The sequence below is a fragment of the Mustela putorius genome, unplaced genomic scaffold (genome assembly GCF_011764305.1).
Source record: "Mustela putorius furo isolate JIRA1106 unplaced genomic scaffold, ASM1176430v1.1 tig00003853_pilon_pilon_pilon, whole genome shotgun sequence".
NCBI lineage: Eukaryota > Metazoa > Chordata > Mammalia > Carnivora > Mustelidae > Mustela > Mustela putorius.
The window spans coordinates 78,726,058-78,749,629 of record NW_025422005.1 but is presented as its reverse complement, the minus strand read 5'-3'; the positions used below and the strand labels follow the sequence as shown (position 1 = coordinate 78,749,629).

General features: G+C 35.8%; 1 protein-coding gene across 9 annotated transcripts in view; it reads right to left on the bottom strand.

Moving 5' to 3' along the window:
* Positions 1 to 23,572, bottom strand: part of CCDC18 (coiled-coil domain containing 18) — a 110,923-nt gene that overhangs the window by 71,130 nt on the left and 16,221 nt on the right. For 8 of the 9 annotated variants that reach the window (XM_045064872.1, XM_045064875.1, XM_045064878.1 and 5 more), the window contains 7 exons: positions 17,900 to 17,996; positions 15,344 to 15,465; positions 13,311 to 13,602; positions 10,181 to 10,305; positions 9,170 to 9,330; positions 1,502 to 1,725; positions 544 to 654 (listed from right to left, as the gene is read on the bottom strand). In XM_045064872.1, the coding sequence (XP_044920807.1) occupies positions 544 to 654; positions 1,502 to 1,725; positions 9,170 to 9,330; positions 10,181 to 10,305; positions 13,311 to 13,602; positions 15,344 to 15,465; positions 17,900 to 17,996 (1,132 nt within the window). The remainder of the gene's footprint in view (positions 1 to 543; positions 655 to 1,501; positions 1,726 to 9,169; positions 9,331 to 10,180; positions 10,306 to 13,310; positions 13,603 to 15,343; positions 15,466 to 17,899; positions 17,997 to 23,572) is intronic. The other variant, XM_045064873.1, reaches the window with a different exon arrangement.

Genomic DNA, 23,572 nt, shown 5'->3' with positions numbered 1-23,572 from the left:
TTAAAAAAACTATTTGTGGAGCATAACAAATAGCATGGAGGACAAGGGGAGTTAGAGAGGAGAAGGGAGTTGGGGGAAATTGGAAGGGGAGGTGAACCATGAGAGACTATGGACTCTGAAAAACAATCTGAGGGGTTTGAAACGGCAGGGGGTGGGAGGTTGGGGGAACCAGGTGGTGGGTATTAGAGAGGGCACGGATTGCATGGAGCACTGGGTGTGGTGCAAAATAATGAATACTGTTATGCTGGGGAAAAAAAAACTATCAAAATAAAAAGATTTAACTATTTCAAAGTACTGAAAAGCATATCAAAGAAGTATACCATTTCCTTCAAAATTCTACTATAATAAAAATGAGAAATTACAGATAACAATTTACCATATAAGCCTATAAACTTAAAAATAAAGAAGCAAAAAAATGAATCATCAGAAAAATTTACTAGAGTTTATAGTTTCCTATACAACAATGATACTAAAACAAGCACACTATCACAAATCAAGTGCCTTAAAGTCACAGTGAATTTGTAGCCAAACAGTAATTTTTACCATAAGCTCCTGTTCTAGCTCTGCATTTTTTGCAGCAATCGAGGAATAAGCAACTATTTTTTCTTCCAGCTGTTTCTCGAGAGTTAAAAGTTGAGAACATTTCTTTGTCATCTGAAAACACATTGAAATAAATAAAAATAAATTAAATGAATAAATTATTATTTCTTAAAAATTACTTTTAAAGATAAGTGACAATCTAAAAGAAAAATAGTGAAGGGGAGACCAGATATATGACAGATTGTCCCATCTTTTTCTTAAGTGTGGGGTAAAGATTTTAAAATGAGAAATCAGACATTTTAAAAGTACTCCTATCAAAAAAAGTATTCCTACAGACAGCATCAGCTTCAGTCTAAAGTGTGAATATAACATATACACGTGGTTCTGGTCTATAATTGCCTAAGAAGGCATCCTTATTCTGTCCTCAAAAGAAATGAAGATCAAATACTCACAAAACACGCATTATGCAATTTTCAAAATGTAATCCAAACATATCTGCATCAGAATCATATGCACTTGTTCACCAATGGGGATTTCTGAGCATTACTCCATATCAGAATCATTAGAACAGTACCCAAAATCTGCACGTTTAACAGGCATCCCAGCTCATTCTGCTGTTAGCTAACATTCAAAATCATCTATTATCACTCTTTTTCTTCTAATTACATAATCCAAATTCTTGACTTGTTGAATGTTTATTAGCCATATTAACTTATACTTGGAAGAAATAATAGACTGCCATACATTAGAAGTTCTACCATATTTGATACCTGCTAGCCACTAGAGAGTAATTTCTTACTTTTAACATAGGTTAAAACCCAAAGGTTTCCAAATATGATTTTAAAAGATTTTATAACTGATGTATAAATCTGGACTTACACATCCAACTTTGACACAACTCTACAGGACCTTTTTTCTTGTCTCCACAGTTAGTACATACAAACAGCTAATTCAAGCTTACTTCACTTTCCAGTTTGCTCGAGTTTGAAGCTTTCTCCAGCAGCTCCTCTTGTATCAGCTGAAACTGACTAGTTCTGTGGGCCATGTTAACCTTCAAATCAGAATTCTCAGCTTCTATTTGCATCAACTTAGCACGCAGTTCTTCTATTCCAGAAGTGAGTCTTTGTCTTTCTCTTTCATACTGCTTATTCACAGTATATTGATTTTGGTCTTTTATTCTTTCTGCTAACAAACATAGAAGGAAAATTGTTCTGTATAAAACTTAAAGAATAGGGGTGCCTGGGTGTCTCAGTCTGTTAAGCATCTGCCTTTGGCTGGGTCATGATTCCAAGGTCCTGGGATCAAGCCCTGTGTCAGGCTCCCTGCTTGGTGGATAGCCTGCTTCTCCCTCTGCCTCTCCTTGTACTCTCTCACTCATTTGCTCTCGCTCTATCCCAAATAAAAAAAATCTTAAAAATCTTTTAAAAACAAGCTTAAATAAAAACCTATTAAATGTTGAAAGATCTAGTTATAAACAAAGTTTAATTTCTCATCTAAAAAATACTAAAGGGAATGGAGGAGGAGACATACATTAAGGAAAATATAATGAAAGAACATAGTAAGTAAGGTACTTTCCATATTTAAGTACATAAAAGTAGGAATAAATTCTTCTGAATCACTCACTTTTCTAGACTATTCCTTTATAACAGAAAGAGTCCTTCTCTCACTCTAAAAGTATCCCCCCCCCTTTTTGGATAGAAAACATTGTTTTTAAAAAATCATTGTTTTTTAAAAAAGCTGTGCTGTTTCCTTAAACTGAAGTTGACCATAAAATTTCTCTGGATAACCTGGAATCATTAAGAATATTTTGATATAGTGACACCTGGATGGCACAGTTGGTTAAGCATCTGACTCCTACTCGGGTCATGATCTCAGGGTCCTGAGACAGAGCCCTGAAATCAGGCTCCCTGCTCAGCAAGGGAGTCTGCTTCTCCCTTTCCCTTCTGACCTTTCCCCCACTTGTGCTTTTTCTATCTCTCATGTTCTCTCTCACTCTCAAATAAATAAATAATCTTTTTCAAAAAAAGAGTATTTTTGAGGCACCTGGGTGGCTCAGTGGGTTAAAGCCTCTGCCTTCAGCTCAGGTCATGATCCCAGGTCCTGGGATCAAGCCCTGCATCAGGCTCCCTGCTTAACAGGGAGCCTGCTTCCTCCTCTCTCTCTGCCTGCCTCTCTGCCTACCTGTCATCTCTGTCTGTCAAATAAATAAAATCTTTTTTTTTTTTAAAGTGTTTCTTTAAAAAAAAAAAAAAGAGCATTTTCATGTACTGTATACAGATACAAGTTCAAAAACTGAAGAACGGAATTCTTCCTAGTCTAAACTAGCTCATAAGAATTCAGTGATGCTTTTTGAAACTACTGAGGGTTAGCGAAAATAGTTGTTCAAACACATCCTTTCTCCACTACACACATATAAACCTACTCCCATCCAAAAGTGACTGAGTTTTCAGGAGTGCCTTAAAGGGACATAATCTATATGGCATGAAAACACACATAGGTATGGAAATGTGTAGAGATGTATTATGCTTTCAAGGGTTGCTTAAGCAGCCATCTCCTACCAATTCTCCATGTTCCTAATAGTTCACATTCTAGGCTATCTATCTATCATTAGCTCTATACTCTTTGATGTAAGAGAATTTATAACATATTTATTAACACCTCTAATAACTAGTATGCACTCTGCTAATAATCTCATTACTCATTCCTATTCTCTCTAATCACTTAGCTATCTAATTTTCTCTGCTGTCATTTTTCCTACCACCAGTCAATTATACTTGAAGATAGACCATGATAAGTTAAAGATACATAAGTTAACCACTAGGGCAACCATTAAGAAAATAAAGAGGGGGGGCGCCTGGGTGGCTCAGTGGGTTAAGCCGCTGCCTTCAGCTCAGGTCATGATCTCAGGGTCCTGGGATCGAGCCCCATATCAGGCTCTCTGCTCAGCGGGGAGCCCCTGCTTCCTCCTCTCTCTCTGCCTGCTTCTCTGCCTACTTGTAATCTCTCTCTGTCAAATAAACAAATAAAAATCTTTAAAAAAAAAAAGAAAAGAAAAGAAAGAGGTATAGTTAGCTAATCAATAGTGGAGACAAGAATGGAATACTAAAATATAACTGATCCAAAAGAAAGCAGGAAAGAGGAATAAATGCCATTAAAATAAATACCAAACAAACACCAAGAAGACAGTTTTTCTCTCCCTCTCCCTTTCCCCCCCCACAAGGGGGCAAAAGTACTATTATTTAAATAAATAAAAAGGTACTTGATGTAAATCTTACTTAAAATAAAGTGCAGCCATTAAAAATATAAAGTTCGATACATTTGGTCAAATCTTTGTTTTTTTCATAGGCTTCATCTTTGTAACTATCAGCACAATCAAGACATCTAAAATTTCCATCAGAAACAAATGGCCAACAGACAGACATATGAGAAGTGTTCAACATCACTAAGTATCAGGGAAATGCAAATCAAAACTTCAGTAAGATATCACCTCATACCTGCCAGAACAGCTAAAATAAAAAACACATTTGGAAAACAATATGGAAGTTCCTTAAGAAACCAAAAACAGAGGGGCACCTGGGTGGCTCAGTGGGTTAAAGCCTCTGCCTTTGGCTCAGGTCATGATCTCAGGGCCCTGGGATCGTGGGTGCTCTGCTCAGCAGGGAGCCTGCCTGCCCCCTACTGCTTCCCTCTCTGCCTACTTGTGATCTCTGTCAAATAAATAAATAAATTCTTTAAAAGAAAAATAAGCAGAATTACTATATGATTTAGTAATTTTACTACTGAGTGTATACCCAAAGAAAATGAAAACACTAACTCAAAAAGATATATGCACCCCTATATTTATTCCATTATTATTTACAATAGCCAAGATATGGAATCAACCTAAGTGTCCACCAATAAATGAATGGATAAAGAAGATAGGGTGTGGGTGTGTATAAAATGGAATATTACATTTCAGTAATATCAACCATAAAAGTAATATCAGCCATAAAAAATAAAAAATAACAAGATTTTGCCATTTGCTACGTAAATGGACCTGGAGGATATAATGCTAACTGAAATAAGTCAGAGAAAGACAAATACTGTTTGATTTCACTCACATGTGGAATTTAAGAAACAAATGAACAAAGAAAAAAACACAAAAATACACTCATATATGGAGAACAAATTGGTTGTTGCCAGAGGGTGGGGAAAGAGTTAAACAGATAAAAGGGATTAAGAATACACTTATCATGATGAATGCTGAGTAATGTATAGAAATGTTGAATTACTCTATTGTATACCTGAAGCTAACATACCACGCTATGTTAATTATACTTTAATTAAAAAAAAACAAAACTAGAAAAACATACCCGCAGGATCCCTTGTACTCCTTCTCAGTTTCCTTTGGGTTTAATTGTCCTTAATTTTTCCTACAGTGAAAGCTTAGATTATTGATTTTAAACATTTCTTCTTTTCTAATCTAAGTGTTTTAAGGTATAAAATTATCTTTAGGCAATGCTATAGCTAACACTAATTTTTATATGTTCTATTTTCATTTTATTTACTTCAAAATATCCTATAATATCTTTTGTGTGTGTTTATTTCCAAATATTTAGAATTTTCTGGAGAATTTTTGGTTATTAGTAGTGGACATTAGGTTGTATGAATGAATCTGATTTGTTTTTTTTTTTAATTTCAGTTTTTTAAAATGTTTTGAGACTTCATTTATTAGCCAGCATATGGAGTATTGTGATGAATATTTTAAATACATTTGAGAAAATTGTATATTCTGGTGATTACTGTATAGAGTGAATGTCAATCATATTAAACTTCTTTATAGTACTTAAGTCTTCTTTCCTCTTAATGATTTTTTTAAAAGATTTTATTTATTTATTTGACAGAGAGAGATCACAAGTAGGCAGAGCAGCAGGCAGAGGGAGGGGGAAGCAGGCTCCTTGCTGAGCAGAGAGCCTGATGTGGGACTTGATCCCAGGACCCTGAGATCATGACCCGAGCGGAAGGCAGCGGCCCAACCCACTGAGCAACCCAGGCGCCCCCTCCTAATGATTTTCTGTGTACTTGTTTTCTCAATTACTGAGAAAGTACTTTTGAAATCTTCAGATTTATATGTGGATTTGTTAATTTATCCTTCTAGTTCTGTCAGCCTCAACTCTGATTTGTCCAAAATTAATATAGTTATTCCAGCTATTTTTTATTGATACATAATTGACATATAACACTATATTAGTTTCAGGTGTATGACATAATGATTTGGTATATGTATGTATTTTGAAATGATTACTACAATGTCTATTTAATATGCATCATCACATATAGTTACAAATTTTAGGGAGGGATGACAGCTTTTAAGATCTTCTCTCCCACATAAACAAGGAATCCTGGAACACTGCATCAAAAACGAATGACTAACATAACACAATAAAGAAAAAGAAAGATATTCTCTCCTAACAATTTTTATACATATAATACAGTATTAGTAACTATAGTCATCATGCTATATATTACATCTCTAGGACTTGTTTATATTATAACTGAAAGTTTGTACCTTTTGACCACATTTACCCATTTTCCCCATCCCCAAGTCCTGCCTCTGGCAAACACCAGTTTCTCCTCTATGAGTTTGTTTTGTTGTTTTGACATTTCATACATTAGCGAGATCATGCAGTATTTCTTTCTCTGCCTGACTTCTTGTTTAACCTCATGTCCTCAAGGTTCATCCATGTTGTCACAAGTGGCAGGGTGTCTTTTTTAAGGCTGAATAATATTTCAGTGTGTATGCGTACATTATATACATATATATATAGTATAGGAGTGCAGACATCTTTTCAAGATAGTGATTTCAGGGGGTTGGCAGGATAGAGTAACCAGATGACGGGTATTAAGGAAGGCACATGTTGTGATGAGCACTGTGTATTATATGCAACTAATGAATCCTTGAACACTACATCAAAAACTAATGATGTATTATATGATGGGTAACTGAACATAATAAAAAGAAAAGATAATGATTTCAGATGTCAGATAAATACTCCAAACTGGAATTACTACAACATATGGTAGTCCTATTTTTAATTTTTTGAGGAACTTCCATCCTGTTTTCCAAAACAACTGTACAATATATGTCATCACCAACAGGGCACAAGGGTTCCCTTTTCTTCACATCCTCACCAATGTTTATTTCTTGCCTTTTTGATGATAGCCATTCTGAAAGATGTGAAGTGATATGTCATTGTGGCTTTGATTGCATTTCCCTGATGATTAGTGCTGTTGAGCATCTTTTCATGTGTTTACCATGTGGATGTCTTATTTGGAAGAATGTCTATGTAGATCCTCTGCCCATTAAAAAAAATATATTTTATTTATTTGAGAGAAAGAGAGAGCTAGGGCAGGAGCAGAGGGTAAGGACAAGCGGACTTTACACTGAGTGCCAAACCCAACCTGCAGCTCGATTAAACGACCCTGAGATCAAGAATGAGTTGAAATCAAGAGTCAGATACTCAAATGACTAAGCCAGGTGCCCCGCCTCTGCCCATTTTTTTAAATTAAATTTTTTTTGTATTGAGTTGTAGGAATTTTTATGTATGGATATTAACGCCTTATCAGATATGATTTACAAATGCTTTCTCCCACTTTATAGGTTGTCTTTTCTTTTGCTGGAGAGAAACTTTTTAGTTTGATATAGTCCCACTTATTTTTACTTTCTTGCTTTTGGTTTTGGTCTTAAGTCCAAAAGAAAATCATCATCGAGACTGATATCTAGGAGATTTTTTTCTTATATTTTCTTCTAGTTTCATGGTTTCAGGTTTTATATTCGTCCATAATCCATTTTGAGTTGATTTTTGTCTGTAAGATAGTAGTCTACTTTCATTCTTTTGCATTTGGCTATTCAGTTTTCCTGACAGTGTTTATTGAAAAAGCTATCCTTATCCTATCGAATGTTCTTATCTCCTTTGTTGTAAATTAATTGACTCCTCATGCACACGTTTTGTGGTCTCTATGCTGTTCCATTGATCTATGTCTGTTTTTTTTTTTTAAAGATTTTATTTATTTATTTGACAGACAGAGATCACAAGTAGGCAGAGAGGCAGGCAGAGAGAGAGAGAGAGAGAGAGGAGGAAGCAGGCTTCCTGCGGAGCAGAGAGCCTGATGCGGGGCTCGATCCCAGGACCCTGAGATCATGACCCAAGCCGAAGGCAGCAGCCCAAACCACTGAGCCACCCAGGCGCCCCCTATGTCTGTTTTTAATGTCAATACCACACTGTTTTAAATATTATAGCTTTGTAATATAGTTTGAAATTAGGAAATGTGATGCCTCCAGCTTTGTTTTACTTTTCAAAATTACTTTGGCTATTGGGTCTTTTGTGGTCCCATACAAATTTTAGGATTGTTCTACTGTTCTATAAAAAATGCCATTGGAGGGCACCTGAGTGGGTCAGTCAGTAAAGCTTCTGCCTTCAGCCCAGGTCATGATCCCAGGGTCCTGAGATTGAGTCCTGTATCGGGATCCCTACTCAGTGGGGAGTCTGCTTCTCCTTCTCTCTTTGCCTCTCCCCTCTGCTTATGTGTGCTCTCTCTTTCTTGCTCAGATAAATAAATCTTAAAAAAAAAAAAAGAAAGAAAGAAAGAAATATATCTTTGTATTTAAAAAAAAAAAAAAAAAAAGGCAGGGCACCTGTGTGGCTCAGAGGGTTAAGCCTCTGTCTTCAGCTCAGGTCATGATCTCAGGGTCCTGAGATCAAGCTCCACATTGGGCTCTCTGCTCAGCGGGGAGCCTGCTTCCCCCTCTCTCTACATGCCTCTCTGCCTACTTGTGATCTCTCTCTCTCAAATAAATAAAATCTTTAAAAAAAAAATAAAAATTAAAAAAAAAATTTTTTTTTTAAAGCCACTGGAAAGGAGCTAGAAAAAGAACAACAAACAAAGCCTAAAGTCAGGAGAAGGGAAATAAAGATTAGAGTAGAAATAAATGATATAGAAACAAACAAAAAAAGAAACCCAGAATAGATCAATGAAACCAGGAACTGGTTCTTTGAAAGAATAAAACTGATAAACCCTGAGTCAGATTTATCAAAATGAAAAGAGAGGGGAACCTGGGTGGCTCTGTCAGTTAAGCATCTGCCTTTGGCTCAGATCATGATGTTGGGGTCCTAGGATTGAGCCCTGCATTAGGCTCCCTGCTTAGCGGGGAGTCTGCTTCATGCTCTCCCTCTGTCCCTACCCTGCTCATGCTTTCACTCACTCTGTCTCTCTCAAATTAATAAATAAAAAAATCTTTAAAAAAAGAGAGAGAGAGAGAAAGGCCTCAGATAGATAAAATCATGAATGAGGAGAGATCAGACCAACCCAAACTAGTACTAACAGATTATCGATAATAGAAACTAAACTTTTGATAATCCATTTCTCTAAAAAATTATCATAAAAGACTTAGAATTAAGGGGCACCTTGGTGGTTCAGTCAGTTAAATGTCTGCCTCAGGTAATGATCCCAGGGTCCCTGCTCAGCAGGGAGCCTGATTCTCCCTCTGCCCCTCCCCATGCTCATGCGTATGCTTCCCCCTCCCCCAAAATAAATAAAATCTTAAAAAAAAAAAGACCTAGAATTTAAAAATTCAATTTAATACACTCACCTAATTGACTTCCTCCTAGTTTTACTGGTTCTGTCTCTAAACTATTTAATTTGCCACTTTCTTGTTTGTCATTACAAGCAATAAGACTCTTAGATAACTGATTTGCAGCCAGGTTTGCCTGAAGCTTTTGAATTTCTGCCTCCTTTATTGCAAGCTTAATCCTGGAACAAAATAAAATACACCAAAAAATTATTAGAAAGATCCTATATAAATATCTCATATCATTTTTACCTCAAGTTAGCAAAATTTTAAAACTCTGGTATTTGTTAACTATTGGGCAGAATGTAGAAATTCTTACATACCATTGATTGGAATCTAAACTGGTCAGCTATTTTAAAAACTTGATAGTACCTAGTAAAACTAAAAATATACACACACCATGAGCCAACAATTTTACTTTTGGAGAAACTCTGGCATATTGTAAAAGGAAACATGTAAATGTATGTAATTTGGAGCACTGTTTATAATGGAAGAAAAGTAGAAACAAGGTAGCTATCAATAAATAGTGATAGATACAGTTATAGGATAGACTCCTATATAGTTAGCTACTAAAACTAACCATACTAATCCACCCATTGATTAGTCACTCTAACTACCTACCTCACTCTAACTACCTACCACAACATTTATGAATTTAAAAAATAATGCTGAGTGAAAAAGCAAAATTACAAACAATATAAGCACATAGTATATTTTCCATGTATGGATGTAAACATATACAAAATGGACTGAAGAATATACACCCAATTCAGGATGGTGGACACTTAGGAGGAGAATGAGACTAGTGGGAAGAAATATCCCATAATGTTTTTACTTAAACACATTTGAAAAAAAAAATCACAGAATGTTACAAAGAATCAATTATTAGTTGTGGAAACACAGATATTTGTTATAATACTTGCAGAACAACATTTCTGTACATTTTTCATCTTCTCAAAGATTAAATTAATTTAATTATCAATTTTAAAAAAACACTGTATTTGCTGCAACTTCAGCATCTGAAAACCATACCTCAATTCTGAAATCACCATTTTATTTGCCTCACAGCAGCCAATGTAATTGTCTTCCTTGTTTGAGAAACTACTCATCTGGTGTTTAGAAAGAGATGATTTAAAACCAAACATTTCTCTTTTTAACTGCAAATTTAAAAACAAACACATGTAAACTTACAACATCGATGGTGCAACTGTTTTATTATTCAGAACTCCAATTTTTAAAAATTATGTGAATTAACAGAAATAACCTAAAGTCGAACAATAGGATAAATGTATAAATACATTATGAAATATTAAGATAGCAGGAAAAACACAAGAGTTAAAATAAATCTGCATTATATAAATCATCTGGAGACATCATATAACACTACATTAAGTGGAAAACAACAGAGGCACATGTAGTATTTTCCAAAAATATATTAGTAATATATGTTTTTCTAGAGCATTCACATTGTGGCAACATTTAAAGTATAGCCAAGAACGATACACATGAGTTTCGGAATAGTGCTTACCTCTGTGGACAAATTGAAAGGACTGGGATCTAACACAGTACATAAAGAGGCTTTATTTATCTGTAAAATTTTATTCTAAAAAAATCTGAAGTGGAGGGCGCCTGGGTGGCTCAGTGGGTTAAGCCGCTGCCTTCGGCTCAGGTCATGATCTCAGAGTCCTGGGATCGAGTCCCGCATCGGGCTCTCTGCTCAGCGGGGAGCCTGCTTCCCTCTCTCTCTCTCTGCCTGCCTCTCCATCTACTTGTGATTTCTCTCTGTCAAATTAATAAATAAAATCTTAAAAAAAAAAAAAAAAAAAAAAAAAAAAAAAAAAAAAAAAAAAAAATCTGAAGTGGATATCACCCTATATTACTCAGATATAGCAAGTGGTATGTGCTTTTCTGTATGTTTGAACAACAGAGAATTTTTTAAATTAGTTGTGAAAGGGGGTAAGATAAGCACTTAATGACTACCACCTTCAAATTATAACCAAACCAAGCTTCCTAGAAATGAAAAAAATTCACAATTCCAAACCATGTTATTCCTAGCATTGCATGAAACACAGGATCAAACATATATTACCAAACCAACTTCAGAATCATATAGAAAGTAATTCATGATATTGAGTCAAATGAGAATATCAGTTTAAAATGAATGCTATTGGGTTCCTGGGTGGCTCAGTCAGTTAAGCATTTGTCTTTGGCTCAGGTCATGAACCCAGGGTTCTGGGGTGAAGACTTGCATCGGGCTCCCTGCTCAGCAGGGAGCCTGCTTCTCCTTCTCCCTCTGTTCCCATCCCCACTTATTCTCTCTCTCTCTCCCTTTCAAATAAATAAAATCTTTTTAAAAAATTAAAAAATGAATGTAATCTGCATCTAATTACTGTCAAATTTCAAAAGTAAACAGTACATTAAAAACCTAAGCAAAAAAACCAGGATCCTAGGAAAGCAGATATAGCAGAGGTCTGGGAACCAAGAATTATGCATTCTAGTTTTAATTCTGCTACGAACTAGTTGTAAAAGTTACTTACTTCCTTGGCGCTACATTTCTTCAGCAATAAAATGACGGTGTTGAATCAAACGATTTCTAAGGCCCCTTTCAGCTTATTAATTCCATGGTAGTTTAAAATTGATAAAATCTACCACCCACTCAAATATATTTGAAACCATCCATGAGATATTTATCTACGCTCTTTTCCGGATCTCACCCTTATCGTACAGGTATCAATAATGGGTTTCTGATACAGTTATATTTACTTTCTTCCTAATCTCACTTATACATATGGTCATATATATAACTGAAAGAGAAATGGTGGTCAGCTGCTCTCATACAAACATTTTAATGTTCTGTGCATTCTAGTAAGTACATGAAAAGCCACACAACATTATTAGTCATTAGAAAAATGCAAATTAAAACTACAATGTGATACCACTTTATACCCATTAAGATGGCTATAATCTAAAAGACAGATAATAAAAGATGTTGGCTAGGATGCAGAAAAGCAGGAATAATATTACATTCCTGGTGAGAACCTAAAATGGTAGAGCTACTCTGGAAAACAGTTAACATAACTTTACTATATGACAAAGAAAGTCCACTCCTACATAACTATCTACTCAAGAGAAATGAAAAGTATGTCCACAAAAACAGTTGTATGCAAATGTTCACAGTAGCATTGTTCTTAATAGTCCAAAAGTGGAAGCAATCCAAATGTCCATCTAATGGTGAATAGATAAATAAAATGTGGTATATCCATCCATACAATGGACTAATATTAATCAATAAAAGGAAATGAAGTACTGATATACATCACAATGGATGATCCCCCCAAATTTTTAGAATGCAAGAAACCATATATTGTATAATTTTATTTATATGAAATGCTCAGAAAAGACAAATCTCTAGAGACAAGAAGGTAGATTAGTGGTTCCCTAGGGGTGGGTGTGGGTACAGGGACTAATTATAAATAAGCACAAAGATCTTTTGAGGATGATAACAATGTTTGAAAACTAGATCGTGGTATTATTCCAAAACTTTCAAGGTTACTAAAAATAACTGAACGGTACAATTAAAATTAGTGAGTTCTATGCTATGTCAATGTTACTTAAATGAAGCTATTTAGTTGTTGTTGTTGTTTTTAATTTTATTTTTTTATAAACATATAATGTATTTTTATCCCCAGGGGTACATGTCTGTGAACTTAGGTTTACACACTAAATGAAGCTATTTTTAAAAAATCCTGTGTCAGGGCGCCTGGGTGGCTCAATCAGTTAAGTTGCTGCCTTTAGCTCAGGTCATAATTCCAGGGACCTGGGATGAAGCCCCACGTCAGGTTCCCTGCTCGGTGGAAAGCCTGCTTCTCCCTCTCCCTCTGCCTGCTGCTCTGCCTACTTGTGCTTTCTGTCCAAAAAAAAAAAAAAAAAAATCCTGTATTGTTCTTACATATGGCACCTCAGAGACTAAGACAGGTGGAAGAGTAGAAAGGTTAAGTGCAGAAAAAGAAAAGGGATTAGACAGAGGAGAAATTCATGATTGAAAGTACAGATATGTAAAAATACGTACATACATACATACATGTATACTAATAGAGCAACCACAAGATGATGACCTTTCATAAAGCAGTTCAGTAAAATTTTCTTTTTCACCCATACTTACTGGCAACTGGGACATAACTTTTTCCAAACTTCTCAGTTCCACCCTTGAACTTTCTATTTCTTGTTGACACAAATCTAGTCGCTCATTCTGTGCTACAACACGGACCTTTAATTCTCGGTTTTCATTCATTAGAGAAAATTTTTCTCTAAGTACTTCTTCTTTGTCCTCTAATTCACTCTCTAGTTTCAGAATACTTTGCCTAGATTCAGTCAGTTGTGCCATAACTTCTGAATTTTTCACTGCCATGAGCCTTAATTTTTCTTTTCCATTGTTATTTTCTTCTTTTAACTGTCTATGAAAAAACAAGCATAAAAATGAGAATAAAATATACCCTATTTTCAGTAGTCATATTTAGTTAATCTCACTTTTAAAATATTTTTAAAGCTTTAATTCTAGAACAGTAATACCAGCTCACCTTTACTGAGTGCCTACTTTCTGCACGCCAGGCACCCACAACTTTATGTGGGCAGCAATATTATCATTCTCTGCTTACAGATAAGGAAACCAAGCTATAGAAAGGTTATGAAACTTTGCCAGTGCTCACAGTAAATAGGAGGGCAGGATAATTCCATTATCTTCAAAGCATTTCTGCTCCCTTTTGAAAAGTGTAAGACAGGAGATCTAACTCAAAATCCTAATTCAACATATTGCAACATCAAGAAAGTTTTAAATTTTTTTTAAAGATTTTATTTATTTGATAGAGAGAGATCACAAGTAGATGGAGAGGCAGGCAGAGAGAGAGAGAGATGGAAGCAGGCTCCCTGCTGAGCAAAGAGCCCGATGCAGGACTCGATCCCAGGACCCTGAGATCATGACCTGAGCCGAAGGCAGTGGCTTAACCCACTGAGCCACCCAGGCGCCCAAGAAAGTTTTAAATTATATAAGGAAAAATCATGAACTATTAGCCATAACTCTAAGAAACAGTAATCAACCATTATTATTTTCAAATATATATGCCCACACACATCCACATATACCTATAAAAACATGTCAAACATTAGACAATCTAATCTTTAGAACTGTTGGTGAATGGATTAATGGATATAAAAATGTGGTACATCCATACAGCAGAATAATATTCAACAATAAAAAATTAAATACTGAAATACATCACAATGCATTCATAGTTTCCTATTTCACATTTTTAATGTCTCTGAAATGAGAAGTCTGGAATAAGTAATTCATCATGACTTGAAAAACACATATTTTACTAACAAGCTAATGTCACTCTGCAAGGACAGTATGTGTGTGTTCATTTTCTTTAAATATATGCAAAGCAAATATGTTGATCATATTACTCTGTATTTACAAGTATATTAATATCAACATATTTTATTGGTTAAGAATCCTAACGTTAGCACCCGAATGTTTATAGCAGCAATGTCCACAATACACAAACTATGGAAAAAACCTAGATGTCCATCAAGAGATGAATGGATAAAGATGTGGTATATAAATACAATGGAATATTATACAGCCATCAAAAGAAATGAAATCTTGCCATTTGCGATGACGTGGATGGAACTAGAGGGTATCATGCTTAGTGAAATAAGGCAATCAGAGAAAGACAACTATCATATGATTTCCTTATATGAGGAAGTGGAGATGCAACGTGGGGGGTTTGGGGGGATAGGAAAAGAATAAATGAAATAAGATGAGATCAGGAGGGAGACAAACCATAAGAGACTCTTAATCTCACAAAACAAAGGTTGCCGGGGGGAGGGGGGTCAGGAGAGGGTGATGGGGTTATGGACATTGGGGAGGGTATGTGCTATGGTGAGTGCTGTGAAGTGTTTAAAACTGGTGATTCATAGACCTGTACACCTGGGGCTAGTAATACATTATATGTTTATAAATTATTTAATAAAAAAAAAGAATCCTAACGTTACCTAGAAAACAATTTCAGTCACGAAACCTATCTTTCTATGCAATTTAAGGCCATAATTACAATATACAAATATTCTATCTTATAATGTTTCAGTTCTTTCTTCATTTCCACACAAAAATCCTTTTTCCACAACAGGATACTATACCTTAATTTCTCTTTCAGAATTTCAAGGTCACTTTTATATAGACCACACTTTTCCTGTAGCCTTTTATTTTCTTTTTCACAGCTAATTAGATTTTTCTCTAATATTTCTTCTTCAACTTGAACCTAAAACAATAATTCATTTTAAGTGGACATACTACTGTGGTCATAAATTTTAGGTGTTCCAAAATAAAAAATAGTGATTTCAGGAATAAAAATAAGAGTACAATTCATATTCAACATGTTTAAGGCCCTGGTCTTGTAGTGAAAGGAACAAAGTAAACTTCCTCAGCAATAACAAAGGGCAGGGAGGGGGACTCGACCATCTGTCCAGAAATGGTTAAGGCCTGTGAAAGAGGGGCAATGGTACCACCATCTGAAAGCAAGTGTTCTGGCCTCACAGGCCACAGGCAAGCAACTCATATAGGGATGCTACATCAAGTTAGTAAAGGCATACTATACTGCAAATATTCCAGAGAAATAATTCTTGAAATTTTAGCCACTGAATACTCCCAGTGAAATCAAATCTAAAACAGGTAAAAGTAAAGTGCCCAGAGGGTGCCTGGGTGGCCTCAGTTAAGCATCTGCCTTTAGTTCAGGTCATGATCCCAGGATCCTGAGATCCAGCCCCACGTCCAGCTGCCTGCTCAGCGGGAATCTGCTTCTCCATTTGCCCCTCCCCACTGCTCATTCTCTCAATCTCTTTCTCTCTCTCTCAAAGACAGAAATAAAATCTTAAAAATAAAAAGTCAAGCACCCAGGTTGGAGTGGTGGGAGAAGAGGGCTCAAGAGATCTGCCTCCACTTTCTGTTACATCTACATTACTACAGGGCTCTGCTGACCACGGTTTGAAAATGAGAATCCTAAGGAGAAGTGTGAAAAAGCATCTTGTGTTTTTCCTCTCTTTCCTGTATAAAGTCCTCCCTCTCCCTGAGGATATTCCCCCGCAGTGAGTATTCTATCTCCTTCATATTACCTTATAAAAAATCCCTTCTATGCTATTTCATTCCCATGGGGATCTTCTCCAAGGCTTTCAAAACAGTGACCAGATTAATTTACACTTTAGACCAGTACTTAATAAGATCCTGATTTTTAAATTTTTTTTTCATTGAAATATAGTTGGGCACCTGTGGGCTCAGTGGGTTGGGTCTCTGCCTTTGGCTCAGGTCATGATCCCAGGGTCCTGGGATGGAGTCCCACATCGGGCTCTCTGCTCAGTGGGGAACTTGCTCCCCCACCCACCCCTGTCTCTCTGCCTACTTGAGATTTCTGTCTGTCAAATAAATAAATAAAATCTTAAAAAAAAAAAAAAGAAAGAAAGAAATACAGTTGACACACAATGTTACATTAGTTTCAGATATCTAACACAGTGATTCTGCAACTCTATGCATTATGCTATGCTCACCACAAGTGTAGTTCCCATCTGACACCACACAACACTATTACAATACCATTAACTCTATTTCCTATACTGTACCTTTCATCCCTGTGACTTATGCATTCCCTAACTGGAAGCCTGTACCTCCTACGGGTATAGCCATTTTGCCCTCCCCCACCCTCCTTCCCTTTCTGTGAACCATCAGTTTGTGTTCTTCATTTATAGGTCTGATACTGCTTTTTTGTTCATTTTTTTTAGATTCCATATATAAGTGAAATCATATGGTATCTGTCCTTATTAAATTTTTATTTTTTCTAATTTTTAAAAAAGATTTTATTTATTCATATAAGAGAAAGAAAGAGAGTAAAGAGAGAGCACAAAAGCAGGGTGGGGGTAGAGGGAGAAGCAGACCCCCTGCAGTGGGGAGCCTGATGCCGGGCTCCATCCCAGGACCCTGAGATCATGACCTGAGTTAACCAACTGAGCCACCCAGGCACCCCTCTTATTAAATTCTTTTTTAAAGATTTTATTTATTTATTTGACAGAGAGAGAGAGAGCAAGCACAAGTAGGCAGAACAGCAGTCAGAGGGAGAAGGAGAAGCAGGTCCCCCACTGAGCAAGGAGCCTGATGTGGGGCTTTATCCCAAGATCCTGGGATCATGACCTGAGCCGAAGGCAGATGCTTAACCAACTGAGCCACCCAAACACCCCCTTATTAAAATTTTATTATTTCTTCTGTTTACCTTTCTTTGAACAGAATCATTAACTTCCTCTGTTTTAATTATTAAATCAAAATGAAATTCTCTCACATTAGTATCTATTGACCAGACCTCCCTTCTGAGCTCAACATTTGAATATTCAGCATGTGGCCTTCCTCCAAACAGGTTTTATAATCCCTGTGGTATTACTTGAAAATATTAAATGAATGTAATAAAGTCACTATACTACTATGCAGAATCTGTTCAAGGAATGTTCCTTGAGAAGTTTTTTGCTCATTAAAAGAAGATTATGAACACCAGCCTTAACCACTATTTATAAATTCTTTATTCCAACAATTTTATTATGAGGTCATAAAAATTATTCCCTGCTTTAGTTGTAAGCAAACATATTCTTTTTATGTCTGTGTTTATATTTAGATATAGACAGTAACACAAACACTGAATTGGCACATCTGCTTCTTACCTTTTCCAGTTTTTCTGCCACTTTTTCTTTATAATGTTGGAAAGCTTTACTTAACTCTTCAGCATTATATAGTGCTTCATTCCTTTGTCGTTCAGCTCTAAAATTTAAAAAGGGATGATTAATAAAAGCAAAGAATGTTCTACATTTGACTAGTGAAACTCCAAAGTAACCTATACTTTATTGTAAGGAAAAATTAGAAATGAGCAGTACTAAAAAAGAATAGTAGGCTTAAGCTGCAAAATGAAGAATAGAGACTAAAAAATTTCCTCACTATTATCAATATGAAAAATAAAGTACATTAACTTTGAAACATATATACATTCCTATGTGTTGGCAATTTTTTTTCTTTATCTGGAAAAGATTATGGGAAGTGGCTTAGGCTGTACAAATTCTCAAAGATCAGCTATTACAAAACCAGTCCACTGTCTAGTATATTAAAAATACTCAATAAATCCTATGACCTTTGCAAAGGGCAAGTAAATTTTCAAGAAGGTATTTTCAAAAGACATATCTAAAAGATATAAAAATCTGAATAACAACATCCAACCACTACAAAGCCCTGCCTTAGTTAACCCTGATCTTTCCTCATACTTTTCACATCGAACTGAGACTACTGGGCTGAAATATAATCAGTATCATACCCACGCCTAAACGTTTTTCTATTATCTAAACTTCTCTGTAAAGTCCAGACCTTAGCCTAAAGATTTTATAAAGCAAGGGGATGCATGACAGGGAGGAAATGGGGACACCACAGTGAGATCAGAGGGTTTGCATGTACCTGAGAACTAACCTTTAATTAGGTCTTGTGGCCTACCTGTGCATGGAAAGGGGAAAGACTATGTTATTTCTAACAAATTCCTGGGAGGCCAAAGCAAGCCGCCCCCATCACTACCTTGATTGGCATTTCTAAAGTATATATGTTAATCTCAAGGGGCCCAGAACGCGTAGCCCCAAGAGAGGTAATCCAGTGAACATGAACAAGATGGAGGGCCAAAAACAGAGTCAGGACTGTCAGCACTCCTACAAGCACAAAGCAGGGATCTTATTTAATTATTAAAAATCAATAATGAATTTTCCCAGCAACATTTTATGAACTTTTTGTTTTTTAAATTGCAAACAGGTACCCCTTAATGCAGATTAACCAATTTTGATATTTTGCCACAACTGCTTTTGTCTCTCACCTGAGATGTTTTTGTAGTGAACTGCATTCTAGAGAAATTAGTAACCTTCACCCTTAAATACTTTAGTATGTATCCTAAGAAAACACACATTGCCTCATATAACCACAACTATCAAATTCAAGAAATTTAAAATTGTTACAATACTATTATCTAACATATAATTCATGTGTAAGTTTTATCAGTTATTCTAATGTTCTTTATAGATCTTTTTTTTTCTTCTGATCTAGGATCACATACCGCTTTTAGTTATTTTCTATCTTTAGTTTCTTTAATCTAGAATAGCTCAGCTTTTTTTAAGTCTTTCATGATACCGACAATTTTTTTACAATAATAGTTTGAATTTATTGAACATATATTATGTGCCACAGAGAGCTTTAGCTGCTTTATATACCTAATCAAATGGTCACAACTCTCAATTGGACATTATCCTTATTTTATCTGTAACTAGTACCTAAAAAGACTAAACAGTATGCTCAAGGCACGCCCTCACACATACTAAGTAGTAAACACAATGTATGAATCTGAGAAGCAGGTGGGCCCTTGCTCTCAACCACCAGGGTACACGGATTACTGACACAAAATTAAATGTCAAATAAGGTGCACAAAAAACCACATGATTTTAGACTCATGCTATGCGAGTATTTCTTTTTTCTTATATAGGGAAATATGAGCATTCTCTGTTTAATAAGTAGAAAAAAACCTTTCTCTCTCTCTCTCTCTCTCTCTCACACACACACACACACACACACAGAGGTTACTCAAAGGTCTATAATGACAACACCATTGAAGAGTCACACAAGATGAGATCTTCAACTGCCAGAAGCTGGTGGACAATTCTATGTTTACTGTGAAGCCCTGGATTCAATGATTCTACCTTCTTTTACTTCCTAATGTGATCAAGTATAAAGTTAAATGACCTATGACCAAAGCTGGCATAAATATGCAGCAGCCACTCAAGCTATCTGGAAGTAGATTATCACTACAACATGTTTTTCTCATCCTACTTCCCTCTCTTTTCACAACTACCTACTATTTCTCAAGCTTTGTGCCTCACCAATGAGAGAAACACATCAGACCAGGGTTCTCTCACATTCTCTAGACAGCTGATGTGTCCCAAGTGAGAAATCCAGTAATCATTGAATGCATGCTGCTAAACATCTGCTTAGCTTTGCCTGTTTCCTCATGAGTAGTAGATGTAGGCTATTCATTCTTGGGAGCACACTACATAAGTGACATTATACTCTTTCCACTCTACCACATATGAAATACACAATGTCAGTCTGTCCAGCACCTTAACTTACTGATTCTTCGAATCTTTCCCCTGATTTGTAATGCCACCTGTTACATACCACGTTTCCCTTGTGTGTCTGTTTGCTAAAGAGGGTCTGTTCTATACAATCAATTTGGGGGGGGGGATAGGATATTCCTATACCAACAACACATTAATTTAATTCATATAACTTGAGAAGTCCTGGTATCTACAGGCATGTCCTCCACTTTGGTCTACAGCTTCAAAATTGTCTCCCTTATTCTTAGACCTTTGTTCTTACATATGATATTCAGGGTCAGTTCAATACGGTTTACCGAAAATCTTTTAGGATACTGATTGAAATTGTATTAAATGTATCAATTATTTTGGGGAAAACTGACAATTTTATATTAGGCTCCCTTCCAGAAAAAAATAGTATATATAGCTTTATTTTAGTATGTGCTGTCAAAGCAATCTCTGATATATACTTCATTAGTTAGGCCTTTCTTAAAATTTTCAGTAACATTTTATAACTTTCTCTATCAGATTAAGTATGTCCTTCTATTCTGACATTTTTATATGTGGGGCCTTACGGATCCTAGGAAGACTGGCCCTCCCAGGGTTAGCCAATTCTTAAAGATAGGAAATTACTCACCTGGAAGTTTACCTTTCATAAATGAACTAATCAACCCCAGAGCCAGTTCCTCACTCCAGTCTTTGGCTCTTATACTCATGGCCAATAATCCCCTGTCCTAATTACCTCAGGACCAGGTACTAGACAACTCAGGACAGTCTTACACTCAGTCCATTGAGATTATTTATACTACCAAACCTAAACCTGCTGACCCTGCCTTAACTGCTCCTTCTCAGACACCACAATAACATCTCCTGCTCATATTTTTCTCCCAACTCTCTGACAAACCCTGATGCTTCCCCCCAATGGCCCCCTGCATAACCTGCATATCAGAATTCCAAGGGCTCCACAACTTTGCCAAAACTTGATATTGTGGGCCATAATGGGCCTGTTTCCTTTTGTCATCACCATTGTTTTCTTTGGTTTACTTTCTTGTAGGCAAATTTTTAACTATTGATTCAATATCTATAATGGCTATATATTCACGTTTTCAATTTATTCTTAAATTCTGTTAAATTATATTTTGTTAAAAAGTCATTTATTCGGTCTAAGTTTTCATATTTATCATACTACAATGGTTTATAGTATTTGGTCTTATTTCTTAAATCATAGCTAAATCTGTAATTTAGAAGTTCCTTTTCAATCCCAGTATTGCTTTTGTGCCTTGTCTCCTTGATTAATCTTATCTGGTACCCATTAGTTTGGTCATTATGAAAAGAACCAGATTTAGGTTTTTGTGATTCTATTGTTTTCTATTCCATCATTTCATCTTTTATTATTACAATACTTCTATTTTTATTTTTCTTGTGATGCTCTTTTTTCTACTGTCCTTTTTTTGACTATATAAATTGGATGTTTTAACTCATTCATTCTCACTCATATATTAATTTAACATACACATAGGAGGCTAAAAATTTTCCTCTAAGAATTTATTTGGCTATACGGATGTAGTGAAAAGAAGGGGTACATGCACCTCCAGTGTTCATAACAGCAATGTCCACGATAGACAAACTGTGGAGGGAGCCAAGATGCCCTTCAACAGATAAATGGATAAAGATGTGGTTTACATATACAACGGACTATTACTCAGCCATTAGAAAGGCTGAATACCCATCATTTGCATTGACATGGATAGAACTGGAGGGGATTATGCTGAGTGAAATAAATCAAGCAGAGAAAGGCAATTATCGTATGATTTCACTCATCTGTGGAACATAAGGAATAGTGTAGGGGATCATAAGGGAAGGGAGGGAAAAGTGAATGGAAAGAAATCAGAGAGGGAGACAAACCATGAGAGGCTCTGGATCCAGGAACCAAACTAAGGGTTATAGAAGGGAGAGTATGGGTATTAAGGAGGGCATGTGTGATGATGAGCACTGGGTGTGTGTGTGTTATACACAACTAATGAAACATTGACCACTACATCAAATGTACTATATGCTGGCTAACTGAATGTAATAATAATAATAATAAAAGAGTATCTTTGGCTGCAGCCCATGAGCTGTGATATTTTTTTATATCACTCCTCTTCAAGAGCTTTCTAATCTTTATCTAATTTCTTCAATGCTCCATAAGTATCAAGAAGGCCGGCTTTAAATTTCCAAACATACATGATTTTGGGGGATTACATTCTAATTTAATTGTACAACAGTCTGAGAAAGCAATACATAAAACATATCAATCTTTTGGTGTTTGTTGAAACTCACACTTTTGGCACAGTGAGGTGAGAGATTATAAATATTCTAGAAGTGCTTAAAAGAGTGTGAATTTTCAAACTGTTGGGTATAGGTTTCCATATATACACATGAGATCAAGATTGTTAATTGTCATTGAACTCTTCAACTTCTAGCTTTCTTGTTACTCACCTAACAACTCCTAGTAATGTGTAAAAATGTTCCCTATATGATTACAGATTTGTTCATTTTATTTGAAATTTTACTATTAGATTCACACAAGTTCAGAATCTTTAGGGCTTCTGCTTAGGGTTATTTAAACATTATATACAAGCCTTTTTTGTTTGTTTGTTTGTTTTTTGAGAGGGGGAGAGAGGTTTGGGGCGGGGAGAGGAGCAGAGGGAGAGGGGGAGAAAGAATCTTAAGCAAGCTCCACACCCAGCACAGAGCCTGACACAGGCCTGGATCTCACAACCATGAGATCATGACCTGAACAGAAATCAAGAGTCAGACAGTTAACCAACTGAGCCACCCAGGCACCCCTATAAGAGTAATTTTAACTCTAGTAATGCTTGTTGCACTTAAATCTATTTTGTGTGATATTAATATAGCTATATCTACTTTGTTTTAGTGACTATTTGCCTAAAATATTTCTTCTAATTCTTTTGCTTTCAATTTTTCTGTGTCCTTATATTTTGGGTATGTCTCTTATAAACAGCGTAAAGCTAAACAATCTTTTCCTTTAAACTAGTTTTCTAACCCATTATGATTATGATTAATCTTCAAGTCTTTGCAAAGATTCCAATTTTAGAATGCCAACATCCATTCTAGATGGATGGAGTTTCAAAAAGCTCTCAAAAATTTAGATGTCATATCTCTACCTAAAAATATCAATTGCCTATATGTGCTCTCCAGATTAAAACACAAACACTTTGG